General features: G+C 43.4%; 1 protein-coding gene across 3 annotated transcripts in view; it reads right to left on the reverse strand.

Moving 5' to 3' along the window:
• The window catches only part of PCDH10 (protocadherin 10), a 38560-nt gene extending 16776 nt beyond the window's left edge, over nt 1-21784 (reverse strand). Inside the window, exons 1-4 of one of the 3 annotated variants that reach the window (XM_037397747.1) lie at nt 17374-21784; nt 15750-15808; nt 15096-15202; nt 6341-6646 (exon numbers count right to left, since the gene is read on the reverse strand). In XM_037397747.1, the coding sequence (XP_037253644.1) occupies nt 6341-6646; nt 15096-15202; nt 15750-15808; nt 17374-19980 (3079 nt within the window). In that variant the 5' untranslated portion in view covers nt 19981-21784. The remainder of the gene's footprint in view (nt 1-6340; nt 6647-15095; nt 15203-15749; nt 15809-17373) is intronic. The other 2 variants (XM_037397757.1, XM_037397766.1) reach the window with 2 other exon arrangements.
• Nucleotides 21785-21793: the final 9 nt, after the last annotated feature.

The raw sequence follows: 21793 nt of genomic DNA on the forward strand, positions 1-21793 counted from the left end.
CAAAAAAACAAAGAAAATTCTTCTTCTGTCATATTAAATATATAAAATTGTAATTTTCCTTCTTTTGTGGGGGGGAACGGACGGACAGGCTGACACACTTGCCAAAACAGTAAAGACTTCTTGCTTAAAACATCTTTTCATATGTTTATGTAAAACATCAGCAGAAAATGTTGTGTTACATATTCTGCCGTACAGAAATAGGCTTTTATGATCCTAAGTAGATCAAATAACCCAAATACTTCCATGTATTTTTTTAATTCCTCAAAGGATTGTGAGGCACTTCTTGCCCTGGTATAGAGACACGAACTTTTCTTCTCTAGGTCATTTGTTCTAATCTAATTCAGGGAGATGGATAATGGTTTTAAGTTAAGCCATTGTTTGGGCTAGCTCTGTGGTAGATTATTTGAAATAAATCGATGGTTCGGCTCTTAAACATTCAACTGTGCAAAGACTTTTGAAAGCTTTTTAATTTTATTTGTAAACCAACTTGACTTGGATAGGTCAAGTTGAGCAGGTAATAAATACTATGTAGAAAGAGAATGACGGACTACGTCGATACTTTCACATAAACCCAGGGGCTGGTGCTCAAACCCAAGCCCACCCTCCCCGATTGCGCACACACCTTCGTTGTACCTCTGCTGCAGAGTGAGTCAGTGGCTATCCAGGCTAAGAAACAGAGGCACAGGACAAGGACAAACTTACCTTTAATTTTTTTGGATGATACAAGTAAGTCTCAGGCAAACCATTTGACTCTGCAAGCCTAGAGCCATGTGCATCAAAGGTAGCGTGGATGTTCAGAACCGTGCCACACAAATCAAAGCAGCCAAAGAAATAACTCCTAATAAACAGTTAGCTAAAGAACTCCCTTTTCCCCTCCAATGCACCTTGCTTAGGCTTGCTTAGCTCCTTGGGGAAGAGACCAGCTTTTTTATTCTCTTTCTGTACATGTCATACCTAACATAAAATATGTTGATGGTGTTGCCAATAATTACCATGATAATGATATAGTTTCATCAGCAAAGATGCTTGCATGTATGTAGAAAATATTGCAGAGTTAATTAGGGGGCTACTTTAGTACACAATTACTATTCCAGAATGTCTCCTTGTATAAACACTGTTATTCTGTGTAGTAAATTGGGCCTATGTGTAGGGGTTTTTTAAACCTGTTTCCACAGTAGATTAAGTTATGCAAAAGTCTTTTTTTAGAGCAAAATAAGCATTTCTAAATAAAGTATTATGGCAATATTTGACTGTTTTCGTATCTAAAAAAAATTCCTAACCTGTTAATAGGAAGAAAAAAATATTCAGTAACGTCACCGTGTCAGCTTTAGGAAAGCTATAAAGTATTATACAAAAAACGCACCTAGATCTAGAATGATCCACAATTACAGAAAAAGAAATATTAAAGCGACTTCTTATCAATTATAGACCAAAACACTACTGAGATGGATGTAATGGTGCTGTTCCCACTATAACCATCTTAGGACCTGGTCCAAAGTATTTAGAAATAGATCAGAATCAGACTGATCAGGTATTCGTTGTGAAGATAGTCTCTGTTGGATATCCTACAGAATCTGATACAATGGAGCCTAAATCTTGGATTAGGGTTTTTGGTCACTACAGTAAAAAATATTTATAAAAATAATGCTAATATAACCACCACCGAATGACAAATTAGAAATTGCTAGAATCTATTTCAAAAATATAACAATTACTCAAAAGCTACATTTTATTTTCCTCACCAGTGTTATTTCACTTATTTCATTTTCTCCAGTCAAGTTCAGAATCTCTTCCATGTTTTATGAACATTCAAGTAATTACGAAAATTTCTTAACTGTTTGCAGAAAGGCAGTGCTCAAATAACATGGATGAATAAGAAGAAATAAGTGTAAATTATGCAGTAAGAAGAATATGCAAATTAGAAAAGTCCTGGAGTCACTCTATGAAAAAAATACTTTCAACCCCCCTACAATTTATTGATACCATTAAAATTTTGTAAGTATGTAAAAATATATTCTTCAAAATACATTATTTGAGTACAAAGAGATCTACTTTGCATAACATACAGAATACATATGTTTATGTGGAAACTGGTGTATGAAGAAGTCCAATGGCTCAGACCAGTAAGGTGAAAACTCGATAATGGGACATACAGAAACCCTTTCAAGTATGAGGATTTATATCTTTTTCTACATTATAATTTGCAATATAGCTGCTGCTGTTTTCATTTATCCATGCAATGACCTAAACCTCAAACAACAAAGAAGCAAACACCCAAATCCCCACTATTAAGCCTTTGGTTTCAATCATACACCATAATCGTAAATTTAGCAGATTACCGTATTATTTGTCTCAAATGTGTATCATTTTATCAAATGTGTATGATCTTATCAGTTCATGACCTGGTTGCCCTTCAACTGTTTTTCTGCCTTGCTACTCTCTTGTTATTGAGAATGGCAAACGAAAGCACCCAGCTTACCTTCTCTGTTTTCATGCAGTCTCCTGTTCACCTCATGTCCCTCCCACAGCTTGGCTAAATTAATCAGTACTAAGCTTTTGCTTTGACTTTGCATATAAATATTTTTGGTATTTTTGCCGTTATGCTATGTATTTCTATGGAATGAATAGACTGGCTAGAGCAACATAGTTTTATATTTTTTGTGTTAGGGTTTTGTAATACTTTTTTAGTGTATTTTCAATTCAATTCCTTTTTACAGCCTGGCATTTTATTTCCTTCTTGCTGGCTTTGTACACTAGGGAACGCTTTTTGTAGAATTATTACATGGTCTTTTTATCTCACAAAGAGTTCAAATTTCTCATGGTAATATACATTGCCTGCCTGACTTATCTTTTCAAAGGTTCTGTACTGAACGTACCCACTGGAACAGTGCAGGAATCACCAAGCAGGCACAAACTTGAGCAGATACACTCATATGGCAAGGTGAAAGTTCCATGTAGAGCTACCCGTTCATATTTGTAGCTATTGCGCTAATGACACAGCTTAAGCAAGTAAGTTCGCTGCTCCACCACACTGATGCTGCTCTGCTGCCTTTGATTCCAGAGCGAGTGAGGCCAGAAGCAGACCAGGTTTTCTGGACCATGCTTCACTGCACAATGTGGACATACATAGTCTATTAGAGACTTGGCTGACCTAAACCATGCTACGGCATCTGCAAATACAACCACCTTCTTCTCATTTCCGTTTCTAGACAATTAATTTTTTAAATTCCGTGGATTTCCATATAGACACTTGGGGAATTCCACTTCTGCTAAAATGTTCCATTTATCTTTACGATTTTTTTTCTCTTGGGCACAGAGATTCTGGTAATGCTTTGCCCTCTGACAACGCTTGCTCACTTTGGTAGCTTCTTCTACTACACAGAAGCTATGCTAAAGGGGTTTTTTTTTGACAGTTCAAATACACTATATTGATTATTTCTCACCCACTCTATAAAAATTCTAATAGACTGACAACCTTTCTGTGCAATTTTCCTGAACGGGTGCCAGCTACCTTGTTCCTAAACCCCCCAAGTTACAGTTTTATGTCCTATGCTAAGGTTTCTCACTGATTTCTAATTTACAAGATCTGCTACTACTAACTTCTTTGACAATAAACATATCTTCTGGCATTCTTTGGTTACTAGCTTTTGTTAGAACTGCAAATTAAAGAAACACATAATCCACTGACTTCTTCCTATTTGCTTTAGTCAATTTTTTAACAACATCCTCTTCCATGATTCAGTCTTGCACATTAATTTGGAACGGTTACCTGGGATGGGTGGCTTCCTAAATATGCCTGGCTTTCTCCGTCCTTCCTCTGGTCAATACAAATGCAAAGAAACAGTTGAGAATCTCTGCAACATCCTTGTCCTCACTAACTGCTCAAGAGACCATCCAACCCTCTCCTAGGTTACCACACTTGACACTTTAAAAATTGTCTATATTTATTTGCATGCCTTTGGCTATTTGCTCTAAGAAGTCCCTCTTGTCTCCACTGATTACTATCCTAAACTTTACTGTCTAGAAATTAAGCTTTTTTGGGACCATTTTGCTTAAGAATCTTTCCTTTTTTTTAAGAGACCTTTTTAGTTCAAATAGAGTTTTTATTCTGCAATACACTTTTTCTTCTTTGATACTGATTTTTCACATGGCCATTTTCATACATGCTGCAACTTTTTATACAGTATTTTTGCTGAGTATGAGGGTTCTGTTTCATACATTTTAATCACTTCTTTAAAAAAAAAATCATTCTACTGACAAACTGATTTTGATATGATCTTCTTTGTTAAGGAGCTGAATTCAATTTTATCACAATTGCAATTACTCACTGGCTCAACTAAAGTTCCTTCCTGAATCAACTTCCTCTTATGCATTCCTCTTGCCTTACTTATTGAATACATTATTAATAATGAATTATTTACTCACTGCTACAACTACTGTGCTTGCTTGCTTTTCCTTGCTCCTGCTATTTGCTATACAATTTTAATCTAAAATTTTACTAAAGAAAATATTAAATAAGCAAAAATAAAACACAGAAATATCACTCTTGTAGCAGTTTTAGCTTTGAGGTTCAAAGATAAAAAAGCAAACCTAAATCTGGATTCTCAAGTGCAGATTATGTAATACCACTCCTTTACATTCTTTATTCCCAAAATTTTACCTCCAACTTTTTATGCCCTTGTACCAGAAAAGCGTAAAATATAGACCAATGTCTATATGTAAACATATTTTTCACTATATTTATGCTAGCTGAACAGAATTTTAAACCCTTAAACTATCAACAAAATCAAAATGTTATTGTTATTTCAAATTAAACTCCCAGGCCTAGAAGAAAACAAAACAGTACTACCACTGCGGTGTCACCAGATATACCCGTCATCCTCCATCGGAACTCTGTCGTGATTAGACCATCAGTGCTACAAAACTCAAATGCTTAACTGAAGTGATAGAGATGAAATCAGTCCTGCTAGGTCACAGTTTAGTACTAAAGAATGTTGCTTAGAAGTAGATGATGGAAGAGCAGTTAGGGAAAGACAGAGTCATGAGTCATTAGGTCATGACTAAGTGAAATTTCACATTGGTCTTTAGAGTATGACCAGATGACTGACACCTGGTATTTTAGCTTACACAAAATAAGCTGATTGTCTCAGGATAGGTTTTTTTAGGAATGGCTTTCACATATCAGAATTGGTATCCAAATTTAGAAACTTTCAGTAAAGGAAATCTAAAGATTGAAGTGGCAAAGAGACCTCTCTGAAGGACTGAAATACCTGGACAACTACCGAAGAAGGGAGAACTAAGCTGTCTGTGCTGAGAACGATCTGTAGCAAAGATATTCACATGCCAGGACTGCCAGGGTAGCACCTTTCAGAACAACTAATTACTTTATAAAAATACATAAACTAATACCATTCAGTGAGGGGGTTTTTTTGTTTGGTTTTTTTTGTTTGTTTGTTTTACCCCTGACCTGCTATCCTAGAAGACTTGTGTGTGCTGCTTGAAAAAGGTTCGGTATTGCAACGTTAATGTCTTTGGCTTATTTGGATGAGATAAACATGTAAACTCTTGAAGTCAAAGAGATTACAGTCTCTAATAAAATACAGAAGGCTGCTAAACAGAATGAAAAGACATATTAGATCAAAGTATTACTCAAGGGTTCTACAACTGGCTCAGACTCAAAAAGGAATTATGAAGGTCTTTTTTGAGATCTATCACACTCTTTCACGCCACCCAACCATAGCCAAAGGGTGACTAAAGAGAGAGGCAAGATTTTGGAATAAGACAGGCTGCACAGAGGAGCACTGACAAAAGTAAATACTATGTAGGCTGAAAGATGATCAGACTGAAGGCACAAAGTTCTGTCTTCTTCCTTCCAAACCCTTAATGTTAACTACGTAAATAGTTACTTCAAAATAACACACATACTGTTTACTCACAGAATACTGCTCAGTCATAAAAAGAAGCTCCTAGGACAGTTCTCTCAACTTAATTTTAGTCTTAAAAAAACGTTACCCTGGCAATGTCAATGTTTAAACCATCTATCCAAGAAAAGTTTGAAAATAAACCAGCATCAGAGAACGAAACTGAGCAACTCCCCCGCTAATATCAGCTGATACTTTTGTTGTTGACAATCATGCCACACTAAAGACAAGCAAGGTTTGTCTTTTTTTAAAAGCATTGAACAATGCCTTCTTCAGTGGTGCCTGAATCCAAGAGAAGCCATTTTCCCCCACTGCTTCTAAAATTGTGTCTGTATTATTCCTACTATGAATAGCAGAAAGAGCTAACTTTTATTCCCGCAAAGGGAACACTTTCATACAGCTTTTTGAATAGTACTTACTCAAATATGGTGGTTTGTAAGGCGCTCGTGTATTAGACAGCAGTCCATCCAACTCCTTCCTCTCCAGAGTGTTGTGAAGGGCCTTCTCTTTGCCGAAGGTGGAGAAGGACCTTTCTGCCCCCGGCTGGGCTTCTGGTGTTTCAAACACTTCAGTGTCTGGAACGGAGTCCATGCCAGGTACATGGAGATTGCTGCGGTAATCTGCAGCTTGGCGTCCATCAGATGGAACAAAGGAAGGCATCCAGCACCGATCCGAGTGGCCCAGTGCTTTACATTCCTCCGTGCAATTGGAGAAGAGATCCATGCCTGCAAGCATGAGAGAAAAAGAAACTATCGATATAAGCTTCAGCATTATGAACAGCTGCTGGCAGATAAGAAACATTATGCGAAGAAAAGAGAGAAATGGAAAGAGAAATGTCGTAAGAACTTCTTCCACTACTTTCATTTCCTCAACAAAAACGAAGTCCAGTCTTCAGAAGTCAAAGGCACCAATTAGTAAGCAAAACTAAATGCCAGAACGTCACACACACACAAAAAATATCACAAGAGGAAGGGTATTGGTGGCCCTCACAAAATCACTTGCAGATCTCAATGTATAGAACCCATTCCCATAAGGTTCCGTTCCGCTTGTGGGTTCACGTCCATGGTTCACCAGTTGAAAACAATTGTTTTAAGAACATGAAGGAATTGTTTCTACATAAATGTACCTTGACAAAAGAAATTAAGTGCCCTGACTGAAGAATTACGGATTTTATTTATGAAAATGAAACATTAATGAATCCTATAAAGGAACTATCTGTGCCTACATTAGTACACGGATAGAGCCTATTGATATTAAAAGCAAATCTTACAAACGAGGAATCCAGCTTCCAAGTGATCAGGATGGCCTATTTAATCAATTTTTGCATCGTTCTTTCAGAGACAGTTTTCATCGCTACTGCAGCAGTCCTTACTATCATCAAGTCATCCAAGTAATGGGACAGAATCCTATAATAAATCACTGTAATTAGCGGTACGAAGGTAGCCGTCGTCCGATGTGACATGGCTGTGGATACTATTGACAAAATTGTTAATGCCTCCCCTATATAAGCAAACACTTGTCCCTGCCAACACGGAACTGTTTGCTTACAAATCCTTTAATGCTATTAAGATTTCAAATGACAAGCTATGTTTCTATTGACTACCTTCAGATTGGCCTCCCGAAAGAATATTTCCTGTCTGTGAGTCACTAAATTGTTGGATTATACTTGTTTTGAGAGGAATGGTGTATCAAATCATAGGCACACAGTAAAATAAATACCAGCATCTCCAAGCTGATGTTCAACATTGCACAGAAAAGGAGAGCAGTAAAGAAATATCATTTTCTTGTATTTATAAAGAGAACTGAGTGTCTTAGAATAGGTGTATGTCAAAACTGAACTAAATCTGTTATAAACATTGCATTTACAAGCACTGCATTAGAATTACAAAAAATGACACTACTTGCAAGAGAAACAGGAAAAAATCTTGAACAGCTGTAATAAGATTCATGTAATGTAGCTCATTCACCAGCCAACATTGTAAAGAACTGGATTAGCTTGATCTCCAGCGTGAGGATTAGTATTAAGAATTCTACCACTGTTTTGAACCATAATTTGACTTATATTAGTAATATTTATGCAGTATCTCACACTACAAAAAACAATCTCTTCACCAAGAATCTTTCTGAGCTATCAACAAGTGCTTGCGTACTAAAGGCAGTCACTTAGAAAAAATATGAAGAAAGAAAAAAAGCTTTTTATCTCAGATTAATCTCACTTGGTAATTACTTTATTTTTAAATTAAGTAATATACAGTGTTAGGTCCAGTTTTGATTAGAACCTTGCATTGATAATTGGCATGAAGAAGTCTGAAAATAAATTGCTGATCAGTGAACTGCTGAAGAATGCAAACGTGAACTGCAGATATGATTAAGGAATCAGATTCAGATCATCAGACAAGGCGTACAAATTGTATAGTTCTAAATTCCATAGCGGTAGTAGCTGTCAAAGACTGAAAAGAAAGATTTAGATGCAGTCTTCCCAGAAAGAAATTTATATATAAGAATGTCTATAAAATCGAGCATGTGTGTTATCTTATGTATTGAAATGTCTGCACAATAATACCTCTTATGCAAGAAAAGACATATTTTATGAATCTAATTTTTTGCCATTCAGAAGATTTAAGTGACAAGTAACACAACATGGTTATTTCAATTTTCAGATTTCCTAGCAAAGCTACATGTAAACAACAAACAGCCCTACTTTTAAGAGGAAAATTATTACAGTTACATTTTGCTAACAGTGTATCAGCGACCATTCATTCAACACTTTCTGAAAGACAGCAGGGGAAAGAAAGAATTACAGATAAATATTAATTTTATTCTTTAGTCAATGGGGAGGGAGATATGTAACACTGTTTTTAAGATACATATTCCAAGACAGACCCTTTTTTGACCTTCACAGATTTTATTTCCCCTGGAAAACTACCCTCCATTTTACTATTTCATTTTCACATCAGCTGCTAAACTGCAAAATGTCTCTACCCAAATATTATTTTTTTTTAGTTCCCTTTTGAATACTGCTTGTCTAGTGCAGTGCACTGAATAGTATTATATAACAGCTTATTATAAAAGAGATGTTATAGCCACTATAAATCAGGATTTTGAATAAACAAAGTAATGAATGCAGGGAATATAAAATGTAAGCTTGTATGGTAAACTTCCCCCCCCCCCTTGAAGGTGAGAACTTGTAAAAGAAAACAAAAAAATACACATATACATATGGATTTTAATGTACACTCTTGGAACACACAGCTAGAACGTAAATGCTTTCTTAGGATGGGAACAAAATGTTCAGAGGCCTGGGTTGGGTATTGTTCCCACTTGAATCAGTCACAACATTCCCTAAGAGTTTAATGGGTGCAGAACCAAGCCCTTGGTTTTAGTATTTTGACAGAAAAGAAATTCGAATTAGGAGTCTTATTTTGAAATCCCTGGGCATCTATGTATATTTAAACTGGCAATGATATGAATGCTGGCTATTCCTCCTCCACCTTTTTCTTGTGGGTTGTGGTACACAATTCTCTGTTTCTAATTGAAAAACATTAAAAACGGGGGGAAAGGCTACTTGCTGTTTTTCCAAGGAGGAAGGATATATCATGGTAAACAAAGTAAGACAATTCAGCACAGAACTCCTTCATACACCAAGAATCATGTTCTTGATTTATAACAAAAAGAAATGTTCAGCAGTATAACACTTCCACCTCACCTCCCTCATAAATCTGGTAATACATATGATCCTTCAGAACTAAACTATCCATCATAATTGCAAATCCACATTAAAGAAAAATGCTTTCTATTTTTCACCTAGTTACCATATTAGAACTTGCATGCAGATAAACTGGGATTTTAAAGGTGACTCTGAACTACACATTTCAAATGCCATTTGTGGATACGAATAGGTAGTATAGTGCACTGAAGTGCTTAACAGTGATAAACATTGCACTGTTCCAAACAGAGCATACATATAAAAAAAGCTCACGGCAAAGGCCACTAGTTAATTCATATTTGTTCAAGTCTTATTACTAGGTAGGCCAGTGGGCAATAGGAGCTCTCACACAACCTTAACTTCGCAGATTTTGAAGGACAACAAGCCCTGCCCCCCCCCCCCCTTCAAAGAAAACAAAACCTAGGAACGGAGTTAAAAGTTACGGTTGACATCTGCACCTGAATGTCCTGAACTCAGGTGCTTGGAATCAGGTACTTGGTAGTGTTGCATTTCTGAAGCATATTCCCCATTTGCTTCCATCTCATATTTCAAAAGGAGAAAATCCGAATTTCCATGTGCATGAGTTCTAATTGGTATGAAAGACAGTTTAGTGCTAAGCAAAAATTAGGCCTAAAATCATTTTAAAATAATGTATTCTTTCTTAATTTAATTAAGGGAAAAAGAGCCATACACCGACTGAACGTGTTCATATGTATTACTGAGTAAATGATGTAATAAAAAGCAAAAAATACAAATTAAATGTTGACCAAGTATTTTTGTAGTACTGTTATTGACAGGGTTTTTTTCCCTAATTTGTAATTTTTTCAGAACTTTGGCTTTTACTTGGAATTAAACGACACTACACTTTCTGTTTCTTCTGCGGTAGTTTTTCTTATAAAATCTAGTTAGATGTGAGATAGGCATGATGTAGGGAACCAGACCTTCTTTTCAGAGCTCCATCACCAGAAAAACCATCCATTTGGTTAGATTATCCTTGAGCAAGTTACTCATTTCCCCATGATTCATGTCTTGTGTCAGCAAATATGGATAATGATGTTAACCTCCTTTGTAGAAGACTTTCTCTACTGAAGAATTGGACTTTACGAAACAGAGTTATTATCATTCTTTCTTGCTAAGTAATTGGTGCGCGCCTCGGATAAAACTGACTTCATCTGCATGAGAACATGAATAAAGACTCAAACATCTTCAATACTCAGCTCTTCCAAATCTCAACTTCAAAGCCCTATCTGAACCACTGAGATGTGAACATTATTCAGCACGCAGCCACAGGAAAGAAGAGAATAAAAGAAAAAGAAACCACCCTCAGCTTGAGTCAAAGCACTTTTCTAAGCCATTTTCATGTTCACTCTTACTTTATCCGAGATAGACTCTTAGCCCAAGTGATCTTCAAAACAGGATTTAGTTGTCACTCTGCACAGGCTCAGAAGGAATTCTGGTTTTCTCTGTCCCTTTATCACTAAAATTCTTCTTCTGACTTCTCAAATTCTTCTCCTTATGAACACCAAACTATCATAGCCCTTCTGTAATCATGCATACTAACCCCCTTGGGGTTTACCTAATCTGTACTGCAAAGGTGTGAGGCAGCATTTCACCCTGTGCCTTTGTATCAGACCCCTATCGATTCCCTCCATAAAGTCCACTAGGGGAAACCTAATTTTAGATCTCAGCTGGTCACCACCGCATACTGTCCAGCACTGCACAGAGGAGATTATCCAAAAAGCTGATGCATTTTCTAGTATATACGTGACAGTCCATTTACTTAGCTTCACATCTCAGATATTCCTTCCTGAAGTGCATCTGAGAGAGATGACAAGATTCAAAGAAAAAAAGTGAAACACAGGTAATATTGTGAAGAACTCTGCATGTTCAGCTTGAGAAAGCTGAGCAGCTACTGAGCAACCATATGAAATAAGTTGATGGCATGAGTCCAAATCTTACAGGACAGGTGTCTAATTATACAATTTAAACATACACACATGCAGAGTATTAATTGGCACCCAAGCTGGCAATTTCACAAGGGAGGCCAAGAATTTAATCAACCATGGGAAATAAACTAACCTCATGCTTAGAAATTACTCCTACAGAACATGATTGAAATGCAGTGTGTTAATAATAGGTAGTAGTGCTGTATTAGTTGCATTTGTTCTACAACAAACAGCAGCTTTTGTCTCAACCATTTTCAGACAAGGAAGAGCACAAGTAATTAGAACACACACTTGGGGCTGGAGAAACCCCTCTGTTTGCCAAAAACTTCTTGTGCTCCTTCACCTTTGGAAAGCCATTTTCCAAAAACCTTGGATTCCTATCCCAGTCAATGAAACGACTACTCAGTCCATGAAAATTAGGCTCTTGAGTATCTCACTGCTTGCCATTCCCTGCTAAATAGAGATGACAGTACTTTTGTACTTCATGGATGTTAAGGTAGAGAAGAATGTGGGTAATTACGGGGCGTCCAGGTGGTACTTTAATGGGAACAAGATGAATCCTTTACATACATTCCAGCACATTTGAAACCATGATTAAATCACCATTAAGAAAATATGTTTCCTGAAAATGAACTAGAATCTTATTTCAAAACATAATAAAACATTTTATGATGCACAGAACAGCTTAGTTTGGATTTTTCACTAAATAATTGTGCAGGATAAGTCTATGACATAGCGATAGATTTTCATCCTGCGTATTTTTCTTCCCAATTAATAATTCCCTGTGACACTCAGCTTGGGTAGCAATGGACTACTATAGAATAGCTACTTGTGTGCCACAGGGCTGTTCACTGGTGACAGTAATAGAAGTCATGTACAGAACAGTAAAAAGATGTTTTGCGAGCAGAACACCCTGCTGACTAAAACTGGTACGGAGTGAGCTTTATTTGTCAATGTGAACTATCTACTAAGTATTTTTGGATGCAAATGTAATGCTTAAAAAAAAAAAAAAACAAACCAGCAAAAAAAACCCCCAATGAAACCACATGATGCTGCATGGTATCAGGTAACTTCTTGAAAGAGACATTCCAAACTTCTGCCATGCTATCAACCAATGTGCTTTCCTTCAATAATTTAGAAAGAACTGGTTATAGAGCACCAGAACAACTGAAAAACTGAGAAGGCATTCCCTCAGGTATTTCCTATAGCCACTTGAGATCAAACAAGATTTATGCTCCTTTTTTTTTTTCCTCATAAAATTTGTCGCCAAAAGCTAATAGCAAGAATGATGTTTTCATATCAAAATATCTTGTCATCGCTGAGGTCAAGGGGCACTTTCTTTACATCACAACAGGATTCAGCCCAAAACTTACAGGAAAATTATATTATATGTATGTAAAAGATTAAAGCAGTTTCTGCAGAGATTTGTTTTTAAATATTTATTTAGAACTAGCCATAAAAAAATCATGCATGCAAATTATGCTCAAATCACAGCACCAATATATTAAGTTGGAAGTTCTGTGTATTTGAGGTTTCAGTTCCGTTAATTGTGAGTAGACCAAACCTAGTTGTCAGCTTTCATTACTTTGTATGTAAATACCACTGAAGACACAAAAGTTCATACATCACATCAGATTCTTAAATGATTTGAAGTGATTTTGAAAGTATAGATTTTTTTCCCCTAGCTTGATAAAATTGAGAAGATGAAAATGAAGAATTTACCCAGCTAAGGACTAATGCCAAGTTTGACAGTAGTTCCAGTGTTCACACCCGAGATGGACTACTTTTAAAATGGAGAGAAAGAATAAAGAGCAGAGGCACAACAATAACAGCACTGAATGCATCTAAAAGAAAATAGCTTTCAGTTGATGTGCAACTATATGATTATATTCCCACCATCAGTCAAATCCAGCCCCTTCTGCAGATGTTTATTCTTTTCTCTCCTGTTTGGTTATTATGGTTCATTATGTTGAGGGACTAAGCTGATTGAAATGTTCATTGAGATGACTGCTGCAGTAAAATGCGTAAAAGAAAAAAAAATGGAATGCAGGGAGGGCAGGAGGAGAGGGAGCTTTTTATAACTCAGTAGCACTGATTGCTGCATCAGAAACAGTGCAAAAGAAAAGGTGGGGGGAGGCTAAATACATGGCTTTTTAAAACAACAATAAATCATACGCCATATATAGGCCAAAAATGAAAGAGCTCTGTGTTCAGATGTAAACTTCTGGCAAGACCTGGTTTGTTGTCAGGTTCCCAGACACAAAATAGACACTCTGTTCACTTAGCATGAAGCCCTGCAAGAAGCAGGGAGCTCCGGAGACTCTTGGCTCTTCTCAAGTCTCATTAGGTCTGCATATTAATGACTTGCAGCAATATAAAGGGGCCCTGTAGCAGCCTCCTCTTCCCCTGGTTTCTGGGTTTCCCATCGTTAAGGGCATAGTGACTACAGCAGCAAGAAAATAGAGGACATTAACAGAGCACGCGGGTGAGGCAGCACTGCTGTGACAGTACTGGGTCCCTTGCCCTGGTATCTTCTAAGATGGGGGTCAGGGAAAAAAAAAAAAAAAAAAGGATGACTGGAGAGACTCTGGCAGTATAGTGTAGGACACACTTGTAGCAAATCCTTACACACGAGAAGAGCACAGAGGAAACAAGGGGAAAGCAACCACTGTGCTGAATCAAGACACACCAAACCTTTGCAGACTGTGGTAGAGAAGAAAGCACAAACATTTGTGGCTGAAATGCAGCATGAGGGTGAGAATGAATTCCAGTGCATAGGCTCCAAACAAATGTCCCTTTCAGAAGACGACTGACAGTATGAGAGCAAAGACAGCAAGCTGTACATATGGGAATAACATTACAATGTATAGTATATATTTTCTAGGCGATTCAAATCATAGTCTTTCAAAGCATTTCTTTACTTTGTCAGGACAGAGAACACCTTAGCCTTATTAACATGGAGATCACTTATACGATATGGTGCCTCAATTTGAATTAAAAAACAATCCTCAAAAAATGCTGAAGTATTACACATTCAGAGCACCCGACGTGTCTCTGCTCCCCAGCAAAAATCCTCACAGTCTGGCTGTCATTCAATCACTGGGTTCATTCTTTCCCTTGGGAACTCCCCCTGCACTTCACACTGCCATGCCAGTTGAAGTGCCTACTAAACAAAATTTCCTAATGCTTTAAAATTCTGCAAGTCTGCCGTTGAAAACAAATGCACTATAAAATGTACCAACAACTTTGTTTTAGCATGCAGGAAGTTTTGCTACAGCAGATGATGCGGAATACCATACCCCCGCCCCCAACCAAACCAGTAAGATAAACACTGGGAGTGAAAGGGGTTCAGAATCGCCTCCTTGCTCAGGTAATGGTAGTAGCAAGCTGACTTAAACCCAGCCTCCCATACAATAAGATCGCATTATTTACGCCACTCCTGTATTATATTCCTATAAGTAACTGTTCTTTCTAGTGTCCCTGCTTAAAGATCTACTATTTCCATTCTCTTATCAGACTTACCAGAGGATTGACCTCGATTAGTGGCATCATGATCACTGTCTCCTTGCTCACTGTCTCCATGACCACTGTCCTTAGAGCTTACTATGTCTGCTTCCTGGAATGCAGAACTAGACACAGAAACAGCTTTACATTAGAATAAACATGAAAGAGGAACTCGTAAAACATTCTTCTGCCATCACATGGCCAAACACGGTGCTGCATTCACCCGCTCCTGCCTGCTGCTCTGCTTCTGCAGAGGTGCTCTGTCCACCAAAAACCAAACTGGCATTTTCAGACCGTGGCAGTCTGGCTGAAACGGACAGCAGGCATCATCACTCCACCTGGGTTTCACGTCATCGGTACAAACAATTTGGTAGCATTTACTTCAGCTGGATAGATAAATTTTAACTCAGGAGGACCATTGTTTTCTGGAAGACCCTACAGAAGCATTCATAAGTATTTAAAGCACGTTTTAGACTAATACAAAATGAGATTTTGTTCTCTTTTCAGTTGGTTTTGAAACCAGTTCAGAAAAGCCGTAATTCAAACTCATTTAGTCGACAGCATACATACGTTCAGCTTCCCATTGCTTTACATCCGCAGTAAACACATTTCTGCACCCCATTCAGACCTGCTAAAGCATGCGTTAGGAAAATAAGGTTAAGGAGCTCATACCTGTTTACTCGTCGGGGTCTGTCAACTAGATAACTGAGCTCAGCACGCTGATGTTTTGTCTAGGAAAAAGAAAATATGGGGAAATATTTTAAATCTTGATATTTCTGTAACCAACATCAGAAAATATACCAGAGCAGCTCAGCACATTCACTATAAATGGTAATGTTTAGCTGCAAGTAGGCCTACACAATCTGTTTCTAGGATGTAAGGGGAAAAAAAACCCCAGCTCTTACTCTCATTTGCACAGATGGGAAAGCATGAGGGATTTTTTTCCTGAGTTTTTTGGGATGAGATTCTGACACGTTTTCTCACAGTGCATGCTGTTGAGCATCACAAGGACTCCCACAAAAATCAACAGAACTATTTCTAGAGTTGTGTACTACTTAGTCTGGAAAAAAAAAAAAAAAAACTTATTGTAATCTAGTTTTCAGCCTGTTTTTAATGCCAGTGTATGAAAATAGGGGGAGACAGTACAGTTACTGCACCCTAAGGAATAAAACACATTGAGATACCCCAGAGTCCTTAAAAAGGCAACAGAAGACAGAGTTGTATAGATGTTTTGAGGAAAGGTCAATCTCACAAACCAGTATTAAAATTGTGCTGCAAAACCTAACACTTGAGAAAATACCACTCAAGCCACCTTTGCCAGACGGGACAGCACTGAGGTTTCAGTGTTCAGGTGAAAGAGAGGATGTGTTGTTCGCATTAGTGCACAGGCAGAGCGGTACTGAGAGCATGCAGGAGCTAACCCAGCAGAAAACGGTTAGCGGGGGGGTATTATGGCATGACATATGATTTGATAGAAATGCTCAACACACTAGATACCACAGTATAGGCAACACAGAGAGAGATATATAACAGGAGGAGACGTGAAGTCTCTGCACATAATTTCACAGAAACTCTTTCTGGATGCTTTCCTTTGCAAACTCAGCTTTGGGTTACAGAGTAAAGTCAATTAATAAACCCTAAGTCACAAATTAATTAAAGTTCCTGCTAACTGTAGAGATTGACAGAGCCCCAGAGGGGGGTTCCCCCAAAGCCTTCCTTGCACATGCAAAGACTTCAGGAAGAAAAAAGACACAGGTTTAAAATGTTGCTTCAGAAACTCCTGTGATTACACCTCACGTCATTCCATTAGTGCCAGATGCAGCAACCCTGAGAAAGGCTGTAACCCCCCTGCCCCACAGCCGGCCCACTGGCAGCGGCGCAGGGGGATCGCTGCGCCCCGATGCTGCCCGGCCGGGCCAGCCCCGTGCACAGGCACGCCGGGGGGGGTGGGGGGGGGGAGGGGCGGGACCCGACGGGATGGGATGGGATGGGATGGGACACTTCTGGCTGCAAGTTTCTGAGCCCGGCCGTGGGGGAGCAGGCGGGGTGCCGCGTGGGGGGAGGGGGGCGCCCCGCACTCCCCTCTCCCTCGCCTGCCTGCGCTGAAGCCCCCTCCCAATACAGGAGCGGCCAACGGGAGGGAGGCGGCGGACGGGTGACGAACAGGGGAGAGGAGGGCGAGGGGGAAGCCAGGTGCTGGGGGGCAGCCCGCAGCGGGGCACGGCCGCCCAACGCCCCCACCCCCCCCCACGGCCCGGCTGGAGGCGGGGGGCGGCTGGGGGCCCCCGGGCCTTACCTCGCTGGACAGAATGCTGCCGTTGGAGATGATGTCGGGCTGCTGGTCGGCGTAGCCGGTGACGATGGCCCCGCAAGGGTTGTGCTCGGCGTCGGTGCTGCGGGAGGGGCTGCAGGGCTTGAGGAACATCAGGTCGGTCTTGGCGGACTCGGGGGTGAGGCAGACCTGGTAGCAGTAGTTCTGGTTGTGGTGATGGGAGCCGAAGCTGCCCGACTCCTCCACCGGCACCTGCGCCGGGTTGCTGGGCACGTTGGAGCTCTGCACCAGCATGATGTCCGACTTGCTGAGCTTCTTCTTGCGGGCCCGCGCCTGGCGGCTGCAGCAGGGGCAGCAGCAGCAGCAGCCCAGGCAGCAGTCGCTGGCCAGGCAGGTGTAGATGTTGAGCTTCTTCTCCTTCTGGCAGCGCACGGCCAGGACGATCATGGCCAGCAGGAAGATGAAGGAGACGGAGCCCAGGGCGATGATGAGGATGAGGGTGAGGTCGAGGGAGGTGTCCCCCCCGGAGCGGCTGGGGCGATGCTCGCCGGAGCCGCCGCCGCCGCCGCCCCCCGCGCCCGCCCCCGCGCCCAGGCCGCCGCCGCCGCCGCCGCCGGGCCGCTCGGCCGCGCCGTCCACCAGCACCACCTGGATGGCGGCGGTGGAGGAGAGCGGCGGCTGCCCGTGGTCGCGCACCTCGATGACCAGCTCGTAGGGGCGCTGCGGGTCGCGCTTGGCCGGCACCCTGCGGGCCGTCCGCAGCTCCCCGGTGCGCCAGTCCATGCGGAAGAGGCTGGCCTCGTTGCCCCGCACGATGCTGTAGGTGAGGCGGGCGTTCTCCCCGTCGTCGGCGTCCACCGCCGCCACCCGGCTCACCAGGTAGCCCGGCTCGGCGCCGCGGGGCAGCGCCTCCCGCGCCGGGGTGCCGTTGCGGCCGGGCAGGGGGCTGACGATGGCGGGGGCGTTGTCGTTCTGGTCCACCACGACGATGTTGACGGTGGCGTTGCCGGCCAGCGGCTGCGGCTCCTCGCCGGCGTCGCGGGCCTCCACCTGGAAGCTGAACTCCTTGAGCTGCTCGTAGTCGAAGGAGCGGAGGGCGTAGAGGAAGCCGTTCTCGGAGTTGATGGAGACGTAGGTGAAGACGGACATGCCCTGGATCTGGCTCTCCAGGATGGAGTAGGCGAGCTGGGCGTTGGCGCCCTGGTCCCGGTCGGTGGCGCTGACGGCGTAGATGTAGGCGCCGGGCACGTTGTTCTCGCTCACGTAGACCTGGTAGACGGGCTGGCTGAAGCGCGGCGCGTTGTCGTTCACGTCGCTCACCCGCACCTGGATGGACTTGCTGGTGCTCAGCGGCGGCTCGCCGCGGTCCCGGGCCACCACGGTGAGGGTGTAGGCGTCGCCGCCCGGCTGCTCGCGGTCCAGCGGCCCCTCGGTGACGATGGTGTAGTAGTTCTTGAAGGAGCTCTTGAGGCGGAAGGGCGCGTCGCCCTGCAGCAGCTCGCACTGCACCTGCCCGTTCTCCTCCGAGTCGCGGTCCGAGACGCTGAAGAGGGCCACCACGGTGCCCGGCGCCGCCGCCTCGCTCACCGCCTCCTTGACGGTGGAGAAGCTGATCTCGGGCGCGTTGTCGTTGGCGTCCAGCACCCGCACCAGCACCTTGCAGTGCGCCGGCACGGCGTTGGGCCCCAGGTCCTTGGCTTGCACGTACACCTGGTACACGCTGCTCTCCTCGTAGTCCAGCTCGCCGCTCACCTCCAGCCGCCCGGTGCGCGGCGCGATGCCGAAGAGCTCCCGGGCGCGGGCGGAGATGTGGCTGCTGAAGGAGTAGATCACCTCGCCGTTCTGCCCCTCGTCGGGGTCGGTGGCGTTGAGCTGCAGCACCAGGGTGCCCGGCGGCGAGTTCTCCGGCAGCGACACGGTGTAGACGGGCTGCTCGAAGGCGGGGACGTTGTCGTTGGAGTCCAGTACCCTGATGGTGAGCAGGGCGGTGCCGGTGCGCTGCTGGGGCTGCCCGCCGTCCACCGCGGTCAGCACGTAGCGGTGCACCGCTTGCTGCTCCCGGTCCAGGGGCTTGTCCAGCACCAGCTCGGCAAAGCGGTTGCCGTCCCCCTGCGTCTGCACGTCCAGGGAGAAGTAGCTGTTGGGGGTGATCTCGTAGGTGCGCAGCGAGTTGGTGCCCACGTCGGGGTCGAAGGCGCTCTCCAGGGGGAAGCGGGTACCCGGCGTGGCGCTCTCCGAGATCTCCACGGTGAGGTCGGGCTCCGGGAAGGAGGGCGGGTTGTCGTTGATGTCCAGCACCTCGATCTCCACCCGGAACAGCTCGAGGGGGTTCTCCAAGAAGACCTCCAGGTGCAGCAGGCAGGAGGGGCTCTGCTTGCAGATCTGCTCCCGGTCGATCTTCTCGTTCACGTAGAGCACCCCGGTTTCCAGGTTGAGCTCCAGGTAAGGGCTACGGGAGTTGGGCGCCGTCTGGAAGCGGCGAGCCGAAAGTTTTGTAATGTCCAAGCCCAGGTCCTCGGCGATATTCCCCACGAACGTGCCATGCTCCTGCTCTTCCTGCACCGTGTAATGGAGCTGGCAAAGGGCCCCCTCCACCATCCAGAGCAAGGCAAAGAGGAATAGCACAATCATCTCCAAACGGGGAAAGAGATCCCCCCTCCCCAACACCTCCTCTTCCAAAAGCCACCACTACCACCACCTCCTACTCCTCCTCCGAAAATACACAGTACAGTGTGTGTGCCTGTGCGTGTCTATCTATGTGTGTGTGTGTGTCTCTGTCTGTGTGTGCGCGCCTGTGTGTGTGTGTCCGCGCCTGCGAGCGTGTAGAGAAAGAGGGATCGGGGGAGGGGGAAGGAAGGGGAGGGGGGGGGGGGAAAGGTTGATTTAGGGGGGGTGCTAGATATTATTTCTTCTGATTCATGTTAGGATTTTTTCTCCCCCATCTCCCTCCTTTTTGTTACAAGTATTATTGTTTCACACGCTGACCAAATGAAGAAGACAGGCGTCCCCGCTTCATCTGTGATCTTCGAAATAAATGGCCAACTAATAATAGCTATTAGCTGGATGTATCTAGAGATACACAGTAGCCCGCTTTTATTTATTCCGAGAGTCTTGGCACTGCACCGCGGCAGCAGCAGTGGCGGCGGAGGCAGCAGCAGCAGCAAATCCCAAGGAGAGGATTTCTATATTTCAAGATTGTCCTCGGTTTGTCTTCCTGGTGGGAGCTGGAGGGGTAGATGCTGCTGGAAAAGCCGGTGGACATGCCCTCTTTAGATGCAAGAAAAAGGCAGAAAACCGCGAAATTAAAAAAAAATAATTATAACCCGCAAAAAGATTTCATAGCAAAAAAAAGGCAGAGAACAGCTTTGCTACCCAAAACTTTCATTCCCTGATTTCTCTGGGAATTCCTCTTTTTTATTTAAAGAATTTAGATTTTTCTCTCTTCTATTAATAGTCTTTCATTTTCTTCTTTTATTGCTATTATTATGTTCATCATCATCATCATCACTCTGCTTTTTATGGATGTCCTGATCAGTTTTTTTTTCTCTCTTGCTTCTTTTGCGTCTAGCCCCTCTCTCTCTCTCTTTCTTTCTTTCTGTCTGTGTCTGTCTCTGCTTGCTGCTGCTGCCGCCGCCGCTCGCCTCCCGTCCCGGCTCCGGTCCCGGCCCCAGCCCCGGCTCCTCTGATCTCTGCCGGCAGTTTCTGAGCCGGCAGCGCTCGGCTTTTCTGTTTTTGCGCAGCGCTCGGCTCCTGCCAACCAATCAGCCGTCAGCAACGCCCCCAGGGGCGGTACCCCATTGGCCGCGGCGCGCGTCAAGTAGGTTGCGTCACAGATGGGAGAGCGGGCGAGCGCGCAGGCAAGGCAGGGGAAGGCAAGGCAAGGCAGGGGAAGGCAAGGCAAGGCAGGGGAAGGCAAGGCAGGCAAGCAAGCAGGCAAGTAAGCAAGGCAGAGCGAGCGTGGGCCACGAGCTCCGGAGGAGCTGCAGGGGAATGCCTGCCTGCCTGCCTGCCTGCCTGCCTGCCTGCCTGCCTCGCTCCCTGCCTGCCTCCCTGCCCGCCTCAGAGGGCGGCTGCTCCCCCGCCGCAGCCGCTGGGTAGGGAGATCGCTGCTCGTCATCAGCGCGCACACACGGGTAGTTGTAAACAACCTTCTCCTTGGAGAGGGAGTTTCCACCAGCTACTAACTTTCCTACACTAGGCCGGGCGCAGTAGCGCGTTTAGGAAAAAGCATAAACAACGGGAAACTTGAGATCCTCCCCATTCCCCCACGGGCTGCCTTAGATAATTAGTTGGTTTGATGGTGGAGAAAGTGCAACTTTCCGTCGTACGTCTGGACAGTGTTTCCAGCCAATTTAAAGTGTGATGAGCCTACGCTAATTTTTGCCGATTCACACTTCGGAATTTCCACTAACATAACGAGAGCGTCCGGTGCGAGGGAACAGGG

Source organism: Falco rusticolus, chromosome 1, assembly GCF_015220075.1.
Source record: "Falco rusticolus isolate bFalRus1 chromosome 1, bFalRus1.pri, whole genome shotgun sequence".
Taxonomy (NCBI): Eukaryota; Metazoa; Chordata; class Aves; order Falconiformes; family Falconidae; genus Falco; species Falco rusticolus.